The following is a 19,084-nucleotide window of genomic DNA, read 5'->3' as shown; positions in this document are numbered from 1 at the left end:
ATTGTGCTGTTAATTTTTTACAACACGGGGCAGGGATTCACATAATTTCAAATTCTTGCACACATATTTTAAGACTTAATTAATATTTTTTGAAAAATCAAATCCCCTTCAAATTAATAGTGACTGTGGCTAATTTCTGAAAGTGTTCTACAGCAGTGCTCCAAAAGCATGGTCATATGTGCTGGGGAAACAGAGCATACTCAACTCTCCTGTAGAGGTGGAAAGCCCACTTGAAAAAAAGAAGCAGTTTAATGATAAACAAATATGATTGTACAGAGAGAACATTTCCCTCTCTGTTGCCCTATTTAAAAATCTCCTTGGAACAATATTCCCTTAACAGCAAAGTCTGAGAAGCTTTGGGTTTCTGTAATAGCACAAACACTAGGGAAAAAGTACCAGGCCTTATCTTCCCACTGTATTTTCCATTTTAGAGAGTATCTAACATACTGATGGAACAAATGAGGGAATCCTTTTGAACAATGAGACCTCTCCTGGACCTTTATCAATAAACCAAGGGATAATGGCATTCCCATACTAATTCTGAAAGGCTGCCCATCCCTATAATGAAAGCATCATCTACACAGCAAACCACACTAAGCTAGTTGTTTTAATATAAATGCTTTTAGCAATACCATACCTGTTGTAAAGCTTTTAAATCTATTTTCTGACCTTCTATCTTGGAATAAAATTCATCCACAGCCTTATTTTAAAAAAAGAAAAAAAAAGAAAAAGATAGTAACTAGTTTAAAAAAAAAAAAACAAAAATGTGGTCTTTACTTCAACTTACACACACAGAATTTTAGAGTCCATTTTGTTTTATAATACTACTCAAAGAACTTGAACAGATTCTTAGTAAATGTATTATATAGCTAAACAGCCAGAATCAAATTAAGTTCAAATCTTTGATTCTTCATCTTAAAATAAAATGCATTAATCTTTAATGCCAGATTCACTGATTGTAAAACAAAAATATTTTCAATTTATCAATCAAAGCAAGTTAGTATTAATTTAACACCTCATACATGCTAACTGGTCAAAATGCAGAACTGGAAAACCCACCTTGTCAAATGATTCAAATTCTATATATGGACATTGTGAATGTTGAGAAAACAAGAAAGGATGAAATTCCTCATACCTGCAAAACATATTTATTATATCATTCAAGAACAATAAAAAACATCCAAAGCAAATTGACTCATGCCTACATGCTTACGTGAGTATGTCTTCAGTTGGTTTATCTACTTCCAAGCTTGGTTTTACTTCTCTTTTCTGAATGATGTATCCCTACAAAAATCCAATATTAAAACTCTTTCTTAAATCAATCAATCAATAAATAAATAAAAAAAACCTCTTTCTCTTCATAGTTAACAGATTTACTTTCCATGACCGATACAAATCTTATTAATTTAACTTATAAAAGTATTCCAGGTTTAAATAATCTACTGCATTTGTTTATTGATTGTATCAATTCTCAAATGGCATTTCTAGGCTAAGTATTATTAAAGAATACTGTTTTTTTCATATGGACAAGAAAAAATAAGGAATAAAGAAAATGAAAACTAGTGATTTAATAAAGTGGTGAGATTATACAGGTGCACTATGCTTTTTTTCTTTCCATTTTTAGATGCTCTTCAACTTAAAAAAGCCAAAAGCATTTTACTTCCAGCTTAGATTCACTTGGTAGGAAATTTTCACTCATTTAAAAAATGGGGCAGGTATATTTGCACTGAATTTAAGTATCATAACTTTTTCTGAAGTTCTGTTATAAATAAAGTTATACTTTGAACAGGGAAGAAAAAGAAAGTATGAGAAAGTAGGAAATTTTCACTCATTTAAAAAATGGGGCAGGTATATTTGCACTGAATTTAAGTAATTGTAACTTTTTCTCAACTTCTGTTATAAATAAAGTTATACTTCAAACAGGGAAGAAAAAGAAAGTATGAGATACAGAGGATGTTTACCTATTAGAGTGATGTAAAAGAATGGGAAGAAATCAGAGGGAGAGCAAACCATGAGAGACTTAAACTTAACTATGGGAAAGAAACTGAAGGTTGCTGGAGGGGAGGTGTGTGTGGGGATGGGGTACCTAGGTGACAGGCTTTAAGGAGGGCATGTGATGTAATGAGCACTGGGTGTTATATGCAACTGATGAATCACTAAACTCTACCTCTGAAACTAATGATGTTCTATGTTGACTAATTTAAATTTTTTTAAAAACTGAAAAAAAATTTAAAAATAGAGTGATGTAAATCACCAACTTTTAAAAAAGTGCTAGTAAATTAAAATGTGCTTCTCTATCTAAAAATCACCCTAAGAGGATAGATTTCCAAATCCCTCAACTCTCCTGGTGTACCAATAATGATATGACTGGTACTTTATTTTATTTTATTTATTTATTTATTTTTTTTTTGACTGGTACTTTCAAAAAAAGAAACAGAGGAAAAATTATAAACCCCACACCAATGAAAAAAAAATTAAATTACCTACAATATTACCGATGTTGAATTTCCAAATTACAACAAAAAACTTACATGTAGTAATCCTTAAATGAACTTCAAATTCTGAAAATTTAAATAAATAAAACCATAGCAATATACAATAAGTATATGTGGTGCTACCTTTCCACTGAAGTTGGATGTTGTTTTCATATAGTCTTCTGCTTTCTGCAGACAGATAAGCACTTTTTCAATATCTAATAGAATAAAAATGGGAAAAAGGAGTGTCAATCAAGTATCAACTACTATTAAACAACCATGTAGAAAACAGAAAAGTGCTGATGAAACGGTAAAAAATGTTTAAGAAAATTAGATATAGTTATTTCAAGTTTATAATCAGTACACGTAAGTAAGAATATTTTTGGGGGGGGGGGGCGCGCCTGAGTGGCTTGGTGGTTGAGCATCTGCCTTTGGCTAAGGTCCTGATCCCAGGGTCCTGGGACCGAGTCCCACATCAGGTTCCCCACGGGAACCCTGCTTCTCCCTCTGCCTATGTCTCTGCCTTTCTCTCTATGTCTCTCATGAATAAAAAAAAATAAAAAAAATAAAAAAAGAATCTTTTTTGGCCAGCTTGTGATCTCAATAACATTTTACTCTCATGTTATTTTTCTTCTCATGATCTTAAAGGTACTTTGTTCATACACTATATTCCCATATGTACTTGAGTGTGTTTCTGAATTCTTTATTTTCTATTTCTTCAAAAACTTACTATTAGGTTCTTAATATATTTTAACTATTAAAGGGTTATATTCTCCATCATTACCATTCTTTTCCAGACTTTTCTGAATATTTTCACTTGCTTTTATTCCATAAGAATATCAGATTTGAAACAAAACACTACAATCGCAAAGACAATACCACCTGTTGGCATTTTGATCAGGACTGCACTAAATTAGTATTTCAAATACTAAATCACTCACTAAAACATTTAAGTTACATTTTTATTTTTATTTTTTAAGTTGTATTTTTAAACATAAAAACATTTATAGCATAAAAATTATTCTCCCTAAACCGTAAATTATATATAATCCTAAAATATAAACATGAAGGATGATTTCTTTAAAATTTTACATGAGAATCTGCAGATAAATTTGTCAAAGACTAAGTCTTCCATTTCCCTTATATTTCCTCTAATATTTTATTATCTTAATCTGGCAATTTATTTAGGTTCCCTTAAGTAATTACAAAAGCATCATAAATCTACCCTACAGTTCTTACAGAATTAAAATGCATGAATAACGCTATTTCTAAAAGCACTCCAACTTCCTAGTCAGAAGGTGAATAATTCAACTCCTTCAAGCCTATACCAGAGACTATCAAGTTTGGTAACCACTTCAAATATTTAGAGAGGAAGAGAGAATATTCTAAGGTTGATAGGTAATAAGGTAGAGACTGAACTGTGAATTACTAGGGATCATATGCCACATTGGAGGGGTGCCTGGGTGGTTCAGTTGGTTAAACATCTGCCTTTAGCACAGGTAATGATCCCAGAACCCTGGGATCAGGACCCTGGGGTCAAGTCTCAGGTGGGCTCCCTGCTCAGCGGGGAGTCTGCTTCTCCCTCTGCCTCTGCCCTACCCCTAGCTCATGTCCACTCTCTTGAATAAATAAAATCTCTTAAAAATTAAAAAAAAAAAAAAAGAAAAAAGTGCCACATTAGAGCAGGAAGCCAAGAATACCAAATGGATAGAACATTCATAGGTCAATGTTTTTAAGTTTACAACTACCTGCTCACTTTTATTATTTTCCCAGAATTAATTTTCAGTCTTTAAAAAAGGAAATAAATGAAAGTTGACAAATCTTGTAGCGTGCAGGCATACCTTTGCTTTCAAATTTTTCATCCACTTTGACATTGCCAGAGAATCCATTTTCTATAAGACAGTGTTCAATGAGAGCTGGTCCATAGGCTATAAAAGCAGAAGGTATCATTTTTTAGTATTTACTATAAAATTTAACATTCAAAATACATCCAAAATATATATCCCAATATGAATATCTACTAACAGTAGCCAGTGAAAACAATTTACTTATTTTGCTTTTTAAGATTTTATTCTTTTTTTAGTTTACTTATTTTGAAATGATATTAGAAATAACAATTCAAGTACTTATAAAAATTTAAGGCTTTTTAAAGGCTACAATACAATTGTAGAATTCAGTGTATGTTATATAAATTTAATGGAATTGAGCCACATATAAAGGACTATAAATCAGAAATGATTGTTTTAACCTTCAAAAACTGATTAATGCAACACACCATGTTAATAGAGTATATTATTAAAAAGTCCAAACTTACAAATTTATCTGTGCTATACTAATAGTTGGAAAGTTGTAAAGATAATTTTTTAATGCCTTCGAATTTCAGGAGAGGATAAGTAACTCCCTAATGCTCAGTAATTGAAGATATCTCCCTGCTCGTATGTCCTCTCAAGATTCTTTACAGGGATGAATGATGATTTCTCAAGTTTATTGGATTATCTTTATCCTGATCAAAAGTACCTGGCAGATTCTGGGATGCCCCAAAACCCACCAGTTAAAAAACAAACAAACAAACAAACATATTCTAAATGGTTATTAAACCAAAGATTCAAGTGAAAAAAAACATTTCTCAGAATACTACAGTGGCACTAAAGTGATAGATAACATACTATTTTTACATAACTGTATTGCTCTTAAATAAAAGTTATTGGATAAAGGTCAAACTTTATGTGGTATAACAACTTTCTCTTTCCTTAAAAATAAACTCTTACTTACTCAAAAGATAATCTTCAACTCTTTTCTATATTATCAAGTTGTTCTAATATTCTCCTGAGTTATAAAAAATTTAAATATATTCCTGAAAACTACATTTTCTTGCAAACACTTCACTGCTCTATTTAGGATTACTCACGAAGTAATGGGTTAAGAACTCTCTTCAGTAGTTCGCCCTTAGGTGCACCGGCTATTATTTCAGTCAATCTGTGAAAACAAAATTGACACACCTCTTACTAACTTATATTTAACAAATCTTATAGCAAAATTCATATTCACAATACTTTCAGATGCATCAAATTGCCTGATCATCACTATACTCTAAAATACAAGAGGGATAACTTCACTTTGTATGTAAGAAAATGGGTTGTAAAAGTAATTTATCCAAGGGTAATAGGTTCCTAGCAGGAGAGTGGCACCCAAAACCAAGTTTTCTAAGAAAAATCAATATTTTCTCAACTAAGTCATATTGCTTGTCATCATGCTCATCTATGACAGGAAAGTGATGTCTTTATGTAACAGGTAAACGTCTATAGGGCCTGGTGATGTATCTTAATACTTGGAACGGTTTTACTTAACTATGCATCTAATAAGAGTTCTTAACAATGCTGTGGGCCACTCTGGTCCCCAGATCAGCAGCATCAACATAACCTGAGAACTTGGTAGAAATGTAAATTCCTGGGCCTATACCATATCTGCTGAATCAGATTCTGGAAGCAGGAGCAGCAATCTATGTTTTATCAAGCCTTCCAGGTGAATGTGATGCATGCTACATTTTCAGAACCTCTGCTATAGCTATTAGCCAGCAAAACCTTTCAGCTAAAAGAGTATAACTACAATTAGCACCTTATCCCACAGTACTCCCTTTTCCTAGCTAAACCATTTCCATTTGCACTCCGCCCAAGATAGCTGTCTTCTCACAAAAGAGCTAGTAAGTCCCCTCACTTTACCAAGAAATCATAAACATCTGAATTAACACCAGACTTAGATTAAAAAGATATACTTTTGCTACTTGCAAATGAAGCTTAACTGATTACATGCACATTTATGTAGTTCAAGCAGTCCAAATTTAGTTACTGTATGCAAGTAAATAAAATATTCTGTTAGTTCTTTCATATCAACATATGACCTATTTTATCTTCTAATACAATATGAAGTGAACTTATAAACAAATATGTTACCTTTCCAAGGTAAGCAAAGGCTCAGCAGCTCTAGCATGATCAACTGGATAGCGTTCACGAACAGCAAATTTAACATCATCTGACTCATCAGTTCGAAATCTTAGGATATTCAAAATTAGGTACTCATAATCTGTAAGGACAATGTTTCCCTGTAATAGAATAAAATATGACTTACTGCTTTTCCCAAATAATTCTTGAAACTTCTTAAAAAGTGAGAAAATGTAGTCTCTTAAAAACTTAAGGCTACAAAAATGAAGTTATGAACAAAACCCATTTGAGTCACATCTAAACACTGCTCTTCGCATTTGCCCAACACAGACTCTGAAATAAGATGAGCAAATAAAGGACCCCAGATTTGAAACATAATGAAGGAATATAAACCAACTTTAAACTCATTGTCTAATGTTTCTATAAAAGTCACTCATAGAAGCACAATACAATTATCCCCCAGTTTTCAAAACTTCTTTTTCATAAAAGACCTACACTAGTACCTGTTTTCACTAACCGAAAGAAATTTGAAATGGATTTTCACTTTTATGAAAAAAAGACAGTGAAAGTAGCCCCAAACTCAGGTTGGGGATGATAGGTTGCAAGATAAGTGGCTTCAGTAGATGCGGTCACCATTCACCTTGATTAGAGATACAAATAACCAGAAGTTATCAGGTGTTGAAAGAGTAATACCTACTGCTAAAAGTTCTGACTTCAAAGTATTCATGCATTTAACTTAACACAAAAGTTAACTGGAGAAAGAAAGCTGGGAGCTTTGGAAAACTGTCCATATAGCATCTAGTTCAGGAATATGTGATTTGGAAAACAGACCTGGCCACAGAGCCTGACACAAAGAAGGTGCTCAGTAAATGTTTGTTAAATTAAAATGTGCAGATATCAAGAACATCTGGAAAATTCCAGTAAAGCAGTTACTTCCCTGAAGTGTTTTTTTCCTTAGATCAAGTTTCCCAAAACTATTCTGTAAAATGGTTTCCCCTAACCCCATAAAAAAAGAATTCTGTGATCAAGTAAGTTGTAAATTTTAAATCACAAATCTCCATCTCTAGGAGATGTTTAAAAATCTTAAAAAATAAATAAATAAAGGTACTGATAAGTCCTAGAGTTAAAGAATTTTTTTAAAATCTTACTTTATTCTCAAAGGTCCTCAAACTTTAATGGTTATGGGACCCATATTTCTAGGTACACCTATTAGCTATGGCAGGTGGTATCTAAGAAATATACTTTGGGAAATACTGTGTTTGACTCTGATATACTTAACAAACTATTTTCTGATCTTAACTTACTTTCTCCAGAGTCTCTTTATTGGAACTTTATTACAAATTAATAAACTTTCAAGATTTTATTTATTTATTCATGAGAGATACAGAGAGAGAGATAGGCAAAGACACAGGCAGAGGGAGAAGCAGGTTCCCTGTGGGGAACCCAATGTGGGACTTGATCCCAGGACCCTGGGATCGTGCCCTGAGTAAAAGACAGACGCTCAACCACTGAGCCACCTGGGCATCTCAATAAACTGACTTTCTTAAATGAATCTGAGCAGCAATCACTCCTTTACCTAAGGTCTGATCTACTCTAGATAAACCAATACATCAAAATTCCAGACCTGAAGGCTGGGAGATCAAACCCTGGTATAAAGAGAGAAGAGAGCAATCTTCAAGATCCACTGTAAGCCTACCTCTCTTAGATACTACAGTGACTACTGAAAATTCCCAAGCACATATTCCCATGTACAAAATCCTTAATATCTATTTCCAACTCATCAATAACTGGATGTCTGAAATCTCGCAGTATGCATGCCAATTGCTCAAACCCTTCAAAATAGAAAGGCCCTAAATGCAATGGGGTATCCTGGATTGAATCCCAGAACAGAAAAGGGATTAGTACTAGAAAAACTGGTGAAATCTGAAGAGTCTACAGTTTAATAGTAATGTGTCAATGTTAATTACTTGGTTTTGACACATGCCCTGTGATTATATAAGATGTGAGATGTTAATGTTACTATAAACTAAATGAAGGATATACAAGAACTTTCTGTATTATCTTTGCAACTTTTCTATAAACCTAAAATCACAAAATCTAAATGTATTATAAATCTAAAATTATTACAAAATAAAAAGGCTGTTTAGATTTTTAAAAAATCATACTAAAGATATACAAAGTCATCATATGGAAAAAAATTTTAAGTATCATCTAGGTCTAAATTAAATTGAAAAAGAAAAGGGGTGCCTGGGTGGCTTAGTTGGTTAAGTGTGTGACTTTTCATTTCAGCTCAGGTCTTGATCTCAGGTCATTGCTGCATCTGGCTCTGGCTCAGGTAGTAGAGTCTGCTTGGGATTCTCTCTCTCCCTCTGCCCCTCTCCCATTCACCCAACTTCCGCCCGCATGCATTTTCTCTCTCAAATAAATAAATCTTAAAAAAAAAACGAAAAAAACTGAAAAAGAAAAAAAAATGCAAAGGCCCATATCTAGTATAAGATTAAACTCAGAATGCATGCGTACTGAATAAAACCTAAGCATGCCTGCAATTAGTTACATTCTAGAGATTTCCCCCTCCAAATGAAAAAAAAAAGGGGGGGGGGTTTTGGATGATGGTGAGGAGAGAGAAAGAGACCATAAAGAGAACAACAATCATAACAGTGGTTACCTTGAGATGAGGAAATGGTTTAGGCTAGGAGTGGTAAGACCCTCCATTTTAATTCTATGTACTTTTGTGTGTACTGAAAATGTATTAATGTACTACTTATATAAACATGTTTAATTTAAATGGTAGTCTAGGTAATTCCAACCACTGTCCTACTGAGAAATAGAAAAACTGAACAAAATATACAAAACTCATCTTTTAAGAAAAAAAAATGCAAGCAAGACAGTAAACAGAACCAAAACCTAGGAGAAGAAAACTCAGAAAGATGAGTCCCACACTTAGGGCTAATTTTCCCCTAGGATCATTTGTCCAAGAGTTAAGAAGCAGTTGATGGGCTGAGAAGCTGAGCATAAATTTTGATAGACTTACAGGACAACTAAGGGGAATAAAAACTAGAGTTCAGAGTCCAAGTGAAAGGTGAGTTGGGAAGGGAGGGAAGTGTAGCTCTGAATAGTGAGTAGTAAAGGCTACATCACAGGGGATGAGGCAAACCAGAAATATACCAGTTTTTCGAGGCCCAGCTTCTAACCAATTCAATGCTTGATTAGAGTGAAGTGATCTGGGGTTATTTGTACCCTTAACCACTTGTCAAAAGCAATTTTCTTTAAAGGAAGACAACATCATTCCAGATCTCACAATATAATTATTGTTTTTCCTACTCAATGCTTGGCACACAATACAATAATTGCATGTGAGGAGACAATATAATTAAAATCAAAAGAAACAATAGACTATAAAAACAGACACTGAAAGCAATTCCAAATGAATCTTGTCTGATAGCAATAAAATTAGTGAATAGGAAGATAGGTCAAAGAAAATATGGCTGAATTTCCCAAAACTGATGAAAAACATCAACTCAGTTCTAGAAGCACTATTAACTCCCAAAAGATAATTACAAATAAAAACTCAACTGGGCACACCACAGCAAAACTGAAAACCAAACAGGAAGAGAAAAAAATTTAAAGCATCTAGATAAAAAGACCAGATTACCTTCAAAAGAGCTGACACTGATTTCAATAGAGACAATGGTTGACACAAGACAATATACTATTTTTGTAACTAAAAAATTTCATAAGAAAACCAACTAGATGGTAAAATTGGTTGTAAGAGAAATGAAATAAGTGAAATATTTGGAGTGACTGAGAGAATGATTGTATAAGATTGCCAATTCAGGGCAGTAAGATAAGACTAACCTTTGGAGATATCTTTTCTCTGGACAGATTCAATTTTAATCTCTACTGAATGCAACTATTTTCATTGTACGAGGCAAGAATTATTTGTATTGCTCACAGTTTTCTACAAGTTAAAAATCTACCTTTCTAGAGTTGTTAAAAAACCTAATCAATAGTAAATAGCAAATCAAAGAGATATAAATACTTAAAATAAAAAATAATCCCCAGGAGTACCTGTTAGATAGCAGTTGGCAGGATACTAAAATGACATTTTGTCCCTTTTGCCTCCAAATTTTTTTTGATATATATATATTTTACAGTTCCCTTTCATGAGTGTAACATCTAAAATTACTGATGACAAACGTATACACACATAAGCTACTGCATCTTGGCCTGATTTATTTACAGCAAGAAATGTTAATTAACACAAACAAATCTCCTTGTACTATAGTCAGCAAATCTAGAGCCACAAGGTATGAAGCAATCACTGAAGCCATAATAAGTACTGCTGCCTGGAGAATTCATAAGAAATCTGGGATTTTATTTTTGAAAGTTTCTGTTATCCCAAAAGAAAATTAGTCTTTGCTTCTAATTCAAAGCTATGAAACCAAATCAAACAAACAAAAAATCACTATTCATTGTGTCTGTAGCATACCTATAAAACAGGTAAATTCCTTTTTATTTTTTATTTATTTTTAATTTTTATTTATTTATGATAGTCACACAGAGAGAGAGAGAGAGGCAGAGACATAGGCAGAGGGAGAAGCAGGCTCTATGTACAGGGAGCCCGATGCGGGATTCGATCCCAGGTCTCCAGGATCGCGCCCTGGGCCAAAGGCAGGCGCTAAACCGCTGCACCACCCAGGGATCCCTAAATTCCTCTTTAAAGTTATTAAAACCTACAGATGTGACCTTCCTTACTACCAACAGGCTAGGATCCAAAAAATAGGTAGAAAACCAGTTTCTCAAGAGGAATTTGTGGACATTGCTTCTGCATACAAAACATAACCTTTGTTCCTTAATGATGAGCTTGTCATCCTACTTAAATGAGACTTATTCTCAAATATGATAGCCAAGGTTTGACTTTAGTTGCACAATTTGTCTAATTTTATCTTGGTAAAAGAAAGGACAAATTCTTATCAAACCTATGTAAATATACACATTGCCATTAATAGTAAAAAAATCAAACAAAAAAAACTCAGTAAAAGATATTTGTTCCTAAATTCTAAGGGATCAATGATAGCAAGTTACCATTTAGAGAATATATCACTTCCATTTGCAGTAGTATAGACTACTAAAGATCAAGAGAAAGGTAAATGGCTTTATCATACACTACCATAAAACATTCATCATAAAAATAACACCAACAATATTCTGGAAAAAAAAATTAACCACACTTAGATTCTCTCCAGTTTATTATAAAGTCCCGTGTGATTAATTCTGATCATTCTAGATCACAGGTTGGCACTTGATTTTCATGAAAGCATCTGCTCCTAGATTAAAGTAAGTCTTATAAATGCTAAATTAGTCCCCTGATACATTTTGGCATTTACGTAAGCAGTATTAGCTCAAATAATATGAGTCTATTATATTAGAGCAGGGTCAGCAAACTTTTCTACAAAGCTAACTCTGTAAAAGGTAAGACAATAAATATTTTAGCATTTGTGGCCACATATGGTCTCAGCTGCATTTTTTAAAGAGCCCTTTTAAAACATAAAAACCATTCTTAAGCTCACAGGCTTTATAAAAACGGACCACAGGCTGCATCACAGGGGACGATCAACTCCTATTTAAAAGTATCTGATATGTCCTTTCCACCAAAGTTCTGTAACTGATTCTTTGTTGAAGACTCAATACAATGACAAAATTATAGAGACAGAACAGGTTGGCAGTGTCAAGAGGTAGGGATGCTGGAAGGAAGAGGGGTGGATAGGTAATATCATAAAGGTGTATCACCAAGAAGATCTCTGTGGTAATGGAAAATCCTACAACTTAATTGCAGTGGTAGTTACTTGAATCTACAAAGGTGGGAAAATGTACAGAACTGGATGCATACATTGTACCAAAATCAATTTCCTGATTTTGATATTGTACTATGATTATGTAAAATGTAACAACTGAGGGACACTGACCTCTCTATCTTCGCAACTTCCTATGAATCTATGATCATTTCAAAACAAAAAAGTTTAAAAAAAAACTTTTAAAAGAGGTTATCATACAAATTTTAATTGACCACTACCTGAGACCACAAATAAAAATCAATTTCAAATGGGCTGCAGCTGCAGTTGCCTGCAGGGAAAGGATAGAACAGTCCCTGTCCATGTTTTACAGTACACTATTACACAAATACTTAAAGATAAATTATCCATCATCTCATCTCCAAAATTTACTTACTCTGTCATAGAGCTCAATGATTAAGTGATAAGCAGCTTCATCACTTCCAAATTGAAAATCTACAATTCTATCCACACCAAGCTGTTTTGCACTGACCAATCGTCGACTCTTCAAATGTTTTCGGCACTAGTAAAAAACAGAAGAAAAAGGTATTTATGTAGAAGTTAATTCCTAATCATTTGATAGTGGTTTGTAAATAATTTTCCTCTTTTTATTACCATCAAGAATAACACTTAAAAAGTAGTAAACAAAAGTTTGTGGATGATAATCAAAGGAAAAACACTTTATTGAGAGGACTGACTGCTAACTCTGAAATGGTATTTTATACTTTTTTAAGAAGACAATAACATACCTATAGAGAAATTTACTTTGTTATTTATACCAGTAAGTCCCTTTTTCTTACCCTATGACCTCACTCAAAACTATAACCTTTTTTTTAAGCTTCTTTCTAGTCCCATCTTTTAAGTATCTCCAATTTCCTTTGTGTTCAAAATTAATTGGTGGTTTCCACTAATCTTCCATTTCCAATACAAATTCTGAACCATGAGCTTATTGGTATTCTATAAGTTAGTCCTCTATATACACCCAATTACCTTCTATTCCCACAAATTTAGTAATACAACCGAGACAGAATTTTTCTGGTACTGTCTCCAAAGCTTTTGATCAACCTAGCTCAAATCCAAATGTATTAACTCTCATTCCTTATCAAATCCCATTCTTCTTATCCCTAGTTATGATGTTCTTATTAGCAATCAAACTAAAATTAACATTTTTATATCCAAATACAAATTACTTGGTAAACACCTGTTACTTTAGTCTATGTACACCCTTTAGTACAAATATTTAAGTATAACATGGGTCAAAAACAAGACTACTCTGTAGTGCCTACAAATCTTCCAATTGTTTCTAATTCTTGAGTTTGAAAGAGCTCTTAGTCACAACCAGTAAGACAGAATGCTTTCAAGACTTAAATTCAAGACAAATTTTACAGAGAAGTTAATATAAAGTCACCTTTAAAAAAAAAGAAATACACAATCACTCTTAGAATGCCATCTCTTTCACAACCAAGACTTCTCCAGATTTGATAGTTTAAATTGACTAAAATTCTCATTTTATGTACTTATATATTCAGGCAGATATAATAACAATTTTCAAACTACTAACAGTCTCCCTTTCCTATATTCAATAGTTCTGATTTATGAGTGGTCTATAATGATTTTGATTTAAACAGTGACCTACCTATAGGGCTATTTTTTTTTAAATCCCCAGGGGAAAATCGCAATCCTTCCAGAGTCCCCTAGTAGTATTTTTATTCAAGAAAAAGTTCAAAATGGAGATAAAAGGCATACTTGAAAGGAACTAGAAATTCACACCACGGAATGGAGAAAAGGGAAGAGTATCATGAGCACAGATGGGCATACAGCACATATGTTGTGCTTATTTTATTTCCCTATTACCAACTTGATGAAAACTGTCAGTGCCATAAAGCATTAACTGGCATCCCCAAATATGAGAATGAGGAACAATCTCTGTGACTTACCACAAACTGAGCATGACTGTGCCATATACCAGTAGCAGTTCTTTATTTTTAATTATTTATAATCTGTTTAACATTTTTTGCTCCATTGGAGAGTATCTCTCTATACATTCAGATTAAATATATACACCTAACTCATAAAATTCTCTTTTTAGAGTGTTTAGCTTCCTATTGGTGTAGCCTGATTTGGGGATTTTTATCCCAGTATCATATAACTTATCATCTGTTACATGATCTGTAAAACTAAAATAACTGTTCTTCATATTCACAGATATATTAAGCAACTTAAAATAAACATTATCCACTTATTTTGAAAAGTGCTATACAAACACCAAGTGTCACCATTATTAAGGATAATTCCCAAAAGAACCATTTGGGGTTATTATTAAGTATATTAAACTTTTAAGAGTTTGATAATTTTGTGACAGGCCTTGTGATTTGGGAAACACTTACCTAACTTGTAATCCAAAACAGATTCTAAGTTGCTGGGGATAAGATTCTTCTCTGTAAAGCCTCTAATGAAATAACACAATGCCAAAACAAATAAATTTCTGAAGGAAAGTGAGGAGGAGAGGAAGAAGGAAATTAATACATATGGAGCCCTAATATGTGTCAGGCATTGTGTTAGGTGCTTTACATGTTACTTCAATTAATCCTCACCAATAACCCCATGAGGGAGGTATAATCCACATTTTACATTTAAATAAACTAAGTTTCAAGAGGCTAAGTAACTTTTCAGGGTTATCAAATTATTTAGCGGCAAAATCATTAATTCAAAGTTAGGTATATTTGATTCTAATGTCTTTCCTCTGTACCACATAATCTTTTAGAGTATCTGTTATGTCAACAAATGGATAGGTAACACGTCCACAAATGCAGAATCTCAGTTTTAATAGAAAAAACAAAAGCAAAGAGAGAAGTGAAAAGTAAAATATGACTGGTAACAAACTAACGTCACTGAGTATTTCAACAAAATACAGATCAGTAGCTCAAAGGTGAGCTGCAGAAAAGTAGGAAGGAGGGGGTGGGGCATATCATAGAAAGCCAAGAATAACAAGATATAGGATATGGATTCAGAAATTAGAGAATCATAAAAAGGTGAGAAAATGATGAAAATAAGGCCTTAGAAAAATTCACCTTGGCCTAACACAATTGTTTTGATAACAAGAAATACACTGTAATTAAGGAACTGTAAGGGAATGTTATAAAAGCTTAAACTAGAGTAGTGACTGTGGGAACAGAAAGATTTGGAGCACAATGGGGTGTGAAGGGTAACAGGAAGAAGTCAATAAACAGCTACTGTATTCATCCCATTATCTATCAACTACTCTATTTTATCTCTACTTTATTCATAACAGTGAAGGAAAACCAAACATTTTAAAACTTAAATCGTTAGTGACCAATACCAGGGCCTTAAAATTTAGCTTCAAGTATAACTTAAAGTTACCTTCATGGCAAAACTAGAGGGCATCATATTCTTAGGCCACTCAAATTCTGTTGTGTGAATTCGTATGCCAGATTCAAGTAAAAGTGTAGCTTTAAAGTCTGGCCTGTAGAAGAAAAAAGTTAAATTTTTCTTTAGGGCATTTGTCAACGCTCAGTAAAACAGACTAAAAGTGCAAGTAAAAAAAAAAAAATTAATAATCTCATATTTAATTACCAAAGGTAAAACAAGCCTGTAAAATGCTCTTACTTTTGAAGACGAATAAGATAGGTCTTATTATCCACATCATAAACATTGTTTACTCTCATTCCTATTAAGCTGCGAAGAGAAAGGAAACATGTAACAACATTTGAAATACAAAACTTCACAGAATTTAAAGCGGCAGGAGGAAGCAGAGCCTTCGAAGGAGGGGATCTTCAACTCTAAGGATATGGAGTCAACCTGGGATCATCAGTCTGAAGGCCATCAGGCATTCCGCCCAAAATTTAATTTTAACTTTTTAAGAACTAACGTTGTATACCAGCCCTAGGAAAACCATGCAATGCCCTTCGTCCTTGAAATGACCCAATATTTAAGGAAACATAGAAAAATCCAATACACTTTATTACAAAAAAAAAAAAAAAGGCAAAATGGCAAAAATGGCAAAATTCACACTGCTTAATAGAAACCAGACTAGAATCTGTTACTTGCAGCTAAAACGCAGATATTCCCTCTCCCAGAAGTAAGGAAGAGTGTCAAAGAAATCAGGCCTCCGGCCTGGAAGCCCCCCGAGGCAAAAGACTGCTGGAGCATCCCGGCGTCCACCCGGTGTCTCGGGCTCTACTCACGTTTGCTGCCAGACCCGGGCAACTCAGGCCAACAAGGCAAGCGCTCGGTGAGGGCCCCGCCAAAGCCTGACACAAGACCTGGTGAGACAAGCAGCCCGCGAGAGCAGGGTGTGGGGCACGCGGACGCTGGGCTCCCCCAGGTGTCCTGAGGGCCACGGGAAAGATGTCACGCACTCGCCCACCCAGGCCTATAGCCAGGTCCGCAGAAGAAGAGCACTGGGGGGATGAAGGGGAAACATCAGGCTGGTCTTTCTTCAACCTCGGGGCACCGGCCTCTGGCTTCTGCATCCCCCGCACGAGCCTGGTCACCTATCGCTCAGTACCTGGCATTCAGCTCCGCGAGTATCGCGCGGAGGTCAACGGTGCTAAAACGAGTCTTCATGGCGAGGTCTGAGGGTCGCTACCGCAGTTTTCTCCACTGACTGCCTGACTCAACGCCGCTACTCTAACGCGCAGGCGCACTTGGCCGAAATCTACGGCCGCGCGGAAGACCCAATATTCCTCGAGGCGAACGTGTTTGCGTCACTTTTCCAAAGCTTTGAACTATCAAGTCGCCGTCATCCGGCTCTTCCTTATACCAAAACAATTCGCAATAGATCCAAACTATTCTCTTGAAACTGCATTTCTTCCTGAAAAGCTGACGGGCTACCCTTTCCCTCTTGCGTTCCGGGATTCAAGACCGACTCCCTAGCGACCCCTGCTGGTGGTAAAGATTTATGAGGCGCGTACTGGGAGGATTTCCCCTGCATGGGCGGTAGGGCTCGGTCTGCAAGAGGAAGAACCCCTCTCCGCTTGGTTAACTTGGACGAGTCGATTTTGAAATGTGACGAAGCGGAACTGTTTCGTTCGCCCTACAATTACCCTCAACAATAAAGGTGAAGCAACGCTCAAAAAGGAGTTCCTGTTTTGATGGGCCCCGCTGTCAGAGGAGTATTTTGCGATGTTTAGTAGGATTCTCATCTGACCTTGATCGTGGCATCCCTTGCCTCAGCGTAGTACCTGGCGTACAATAGGAACTCATAACTCTGGCAGCCTGAATATTCAGGTGTTTCGCTAGATAATCAAAAAGTAGGACAGAATAAGAGAAGACCGCCCCACCATGGGGGATTCACAAGGTAGTAGGAAAACTGCCGTGCAAGAATATAAGTATGCCCCTTTTCGTGGTGTTCAATATATACTATGAGAAGAAAGGATACTTTCAAGGTGAGAGCTCAAAAGAGACGGGGTCTCGCTATGTTGCCCAGGCTGGAGTGCAGTGGCTATTCACAGGCGCGATCCCACTACTGATCAGCACGGGAGTTTTGACCTGCTCCGTTTCCGACCTGGGCCGGTTCACCCCTCCTTAGGCAACCTGGTGGCCCCCCGCTCCCGGGAGGTCACCATATTGATGCCGAACTTAGTGCGGACACCCGATCGGCATAGCGCACTGCAGCCCAGAACTCCTGGGCTCAAGCGATCCTCCTGCCTCAGCCTCCCGAGTAGCTGGGACTACAGGCGCGCGCCACCGCGTCCGGCGAGGATCCTGAGCTTGGGAGGATTCTCCAGTCCGCCAGCGGCGAGTCGTCAGAATTCCCACCAGCAGAAGGCGACAGTTTGTAGATGCTAAGGTGGGGGCTGCTATAGGACACAGGGCAGACAGCATTCATTGCTGCATCGTAGGGCACAGTGAACCATGCAGAATAGCTCAAAATGTAAAATAGACCATTTGGAGAGTTTAGGAAAGTGGGAGACAGCTACCTGTGGTCCTAACTGCAAAAAAAAAAAAAAAAAAAAAAAAAAGAGGTCCCACCGGACATAAACAGTACTAAGGTTATTATGCTAGCTCTGAAGGCATTCCCAAAATATTGCCTAAATATCTTCCATAAAAGCATCCGAGTAAAACTCCACATTGAAAAGGACAACACAAAAAATAAAAATAAAAAAAAGTAAAAAGAAAAAGAAAAGGACAACACTCAGGCGTTTCCTTAAAAACAAAACCTGAAGTACTCATAGTAAAACTCCCAACTTAGGGCACTAGGCCAAAGGAATAGCAGCAGAGGAATAGTGATTTAAGTGTTATACAGTGTACGGCTGCCTATCAACTAACTCATACATTACTTCTGCTTTGTCAAGGAAAGTGGGCATCAGAAAGAAAATGCAAGAAAATACCTAAGGGGAAAGGTAGATCAAGATAAGTATGAAAATTACCAGAGAACTGGATCATTTACTACTGAATTCGATCATTTCTAGTTTTTGAAGTCATTTCTCTATTTTGAGAAAATTCTGAGACAGGGTTACTTGAGGACTTCTGGGAAAATAAGAAGCAACAGGAGGTGGGCAAATCATCTTCTGATTTTCAAAGAGAAAAGTGACTATTTGAAACCACAGACAGGTACTATTAACATTTGGCGCAACCAAAAATTTGTTTTTTAATATTTCATTTATTTATTCATTAGAGACACATAGAGAGAGGCAGAGACAGAGACACAGGCAGAGGAAGAAGCAGGCTCCATGCAGGGAGCCCAATATGGGATTGATCCCTGGACCCCAGGATCATGCCCTGAGCCAAAGGCAGACACTCAACTGTGAGCCACCACCAGGCATCCCACAACCAAAAATTTAGAGAAAATTATTAAGGAGTGACTTACAGGCACCTA

General features: G+C 35.6%; 1 protein-coding gene across 2 annotated transcripts in view; it reads right to left on the bottom strand.

The window, feature by feature from the left end:
• The window catches only part of NEMF (nuclear export mediator factor), a 46,285-nt gene extending 29,262 nt beyond the window's left edge, over positions 1–17,023 (bottom strand). The window contains exons 1-11 of one of the 2 annotated variants that reach the window (XM_055303789.1): positions 16,772–17,023; positions 15,871–15,939; positions 15,625–15,727; positions 12,641–12,766; positions 6,425–6,573; positions 5,383–5,450; positions 4,316–4,402; positions 2,619–2,692; positions 1,214–1,284; positions 1,060–1,135; positions 638–700 (exon numbers count right to left, since the gene is read on the bottom strand). In XM_055303789.1, coding sequence (XP_055159764.1) covers positions 638–700; positions 1,060–1,135; positions 1,214–1,284; positions 2,619–2,692; positions 4,316–4,402; positions 5,383–5,450; positions 6,425–6,573; positions 12,641–12,766; positions 15,625–15,727; positions 15,871–15,939; positions 16,772–16,830 — 945 coding nt within the window. In that variant the 5' untranslated portion in view covers positions 16,831–17,023. The remainder of the gene's footprint in view (positions 1–637; positions 701–1,059; positions 1,136–1,213; positions 1,285–2,618; positions 2,693–4,315; positions 4,403–5,382; positions 5,451–6,424; positions 6,574–12,640; positions 12,767–15,624; positions 15,728–15,870; positions 15,940–16,771) is intronic. The other variant, XM_055303790.1, reaches the window with a different exon arrangement.
• Between the last annotated feature and the right edge of the window lie 2,061 nt (positions 17,024–19,084).

Source organism: Nyctereutes procyonoides, unplaced genomic scaffold, assembly GCF_905146905.1.
Source record: "Nyctereutes procyonoides isolate TBG_1078 unplaced genomic scaffold, NYPRO_anot_genome, whole genome shotgun sequence".
NCBI lineage: Eukaryota > Metazoa > Chordata > Mammalia > Carnivora > Canidae > Nyctereutes > Nyctereutes procyonoides.
Note: the sequence above shows the minus strand (reverse complement) of the source record. Positions and strands in the feature narration are given on the sequence as shown.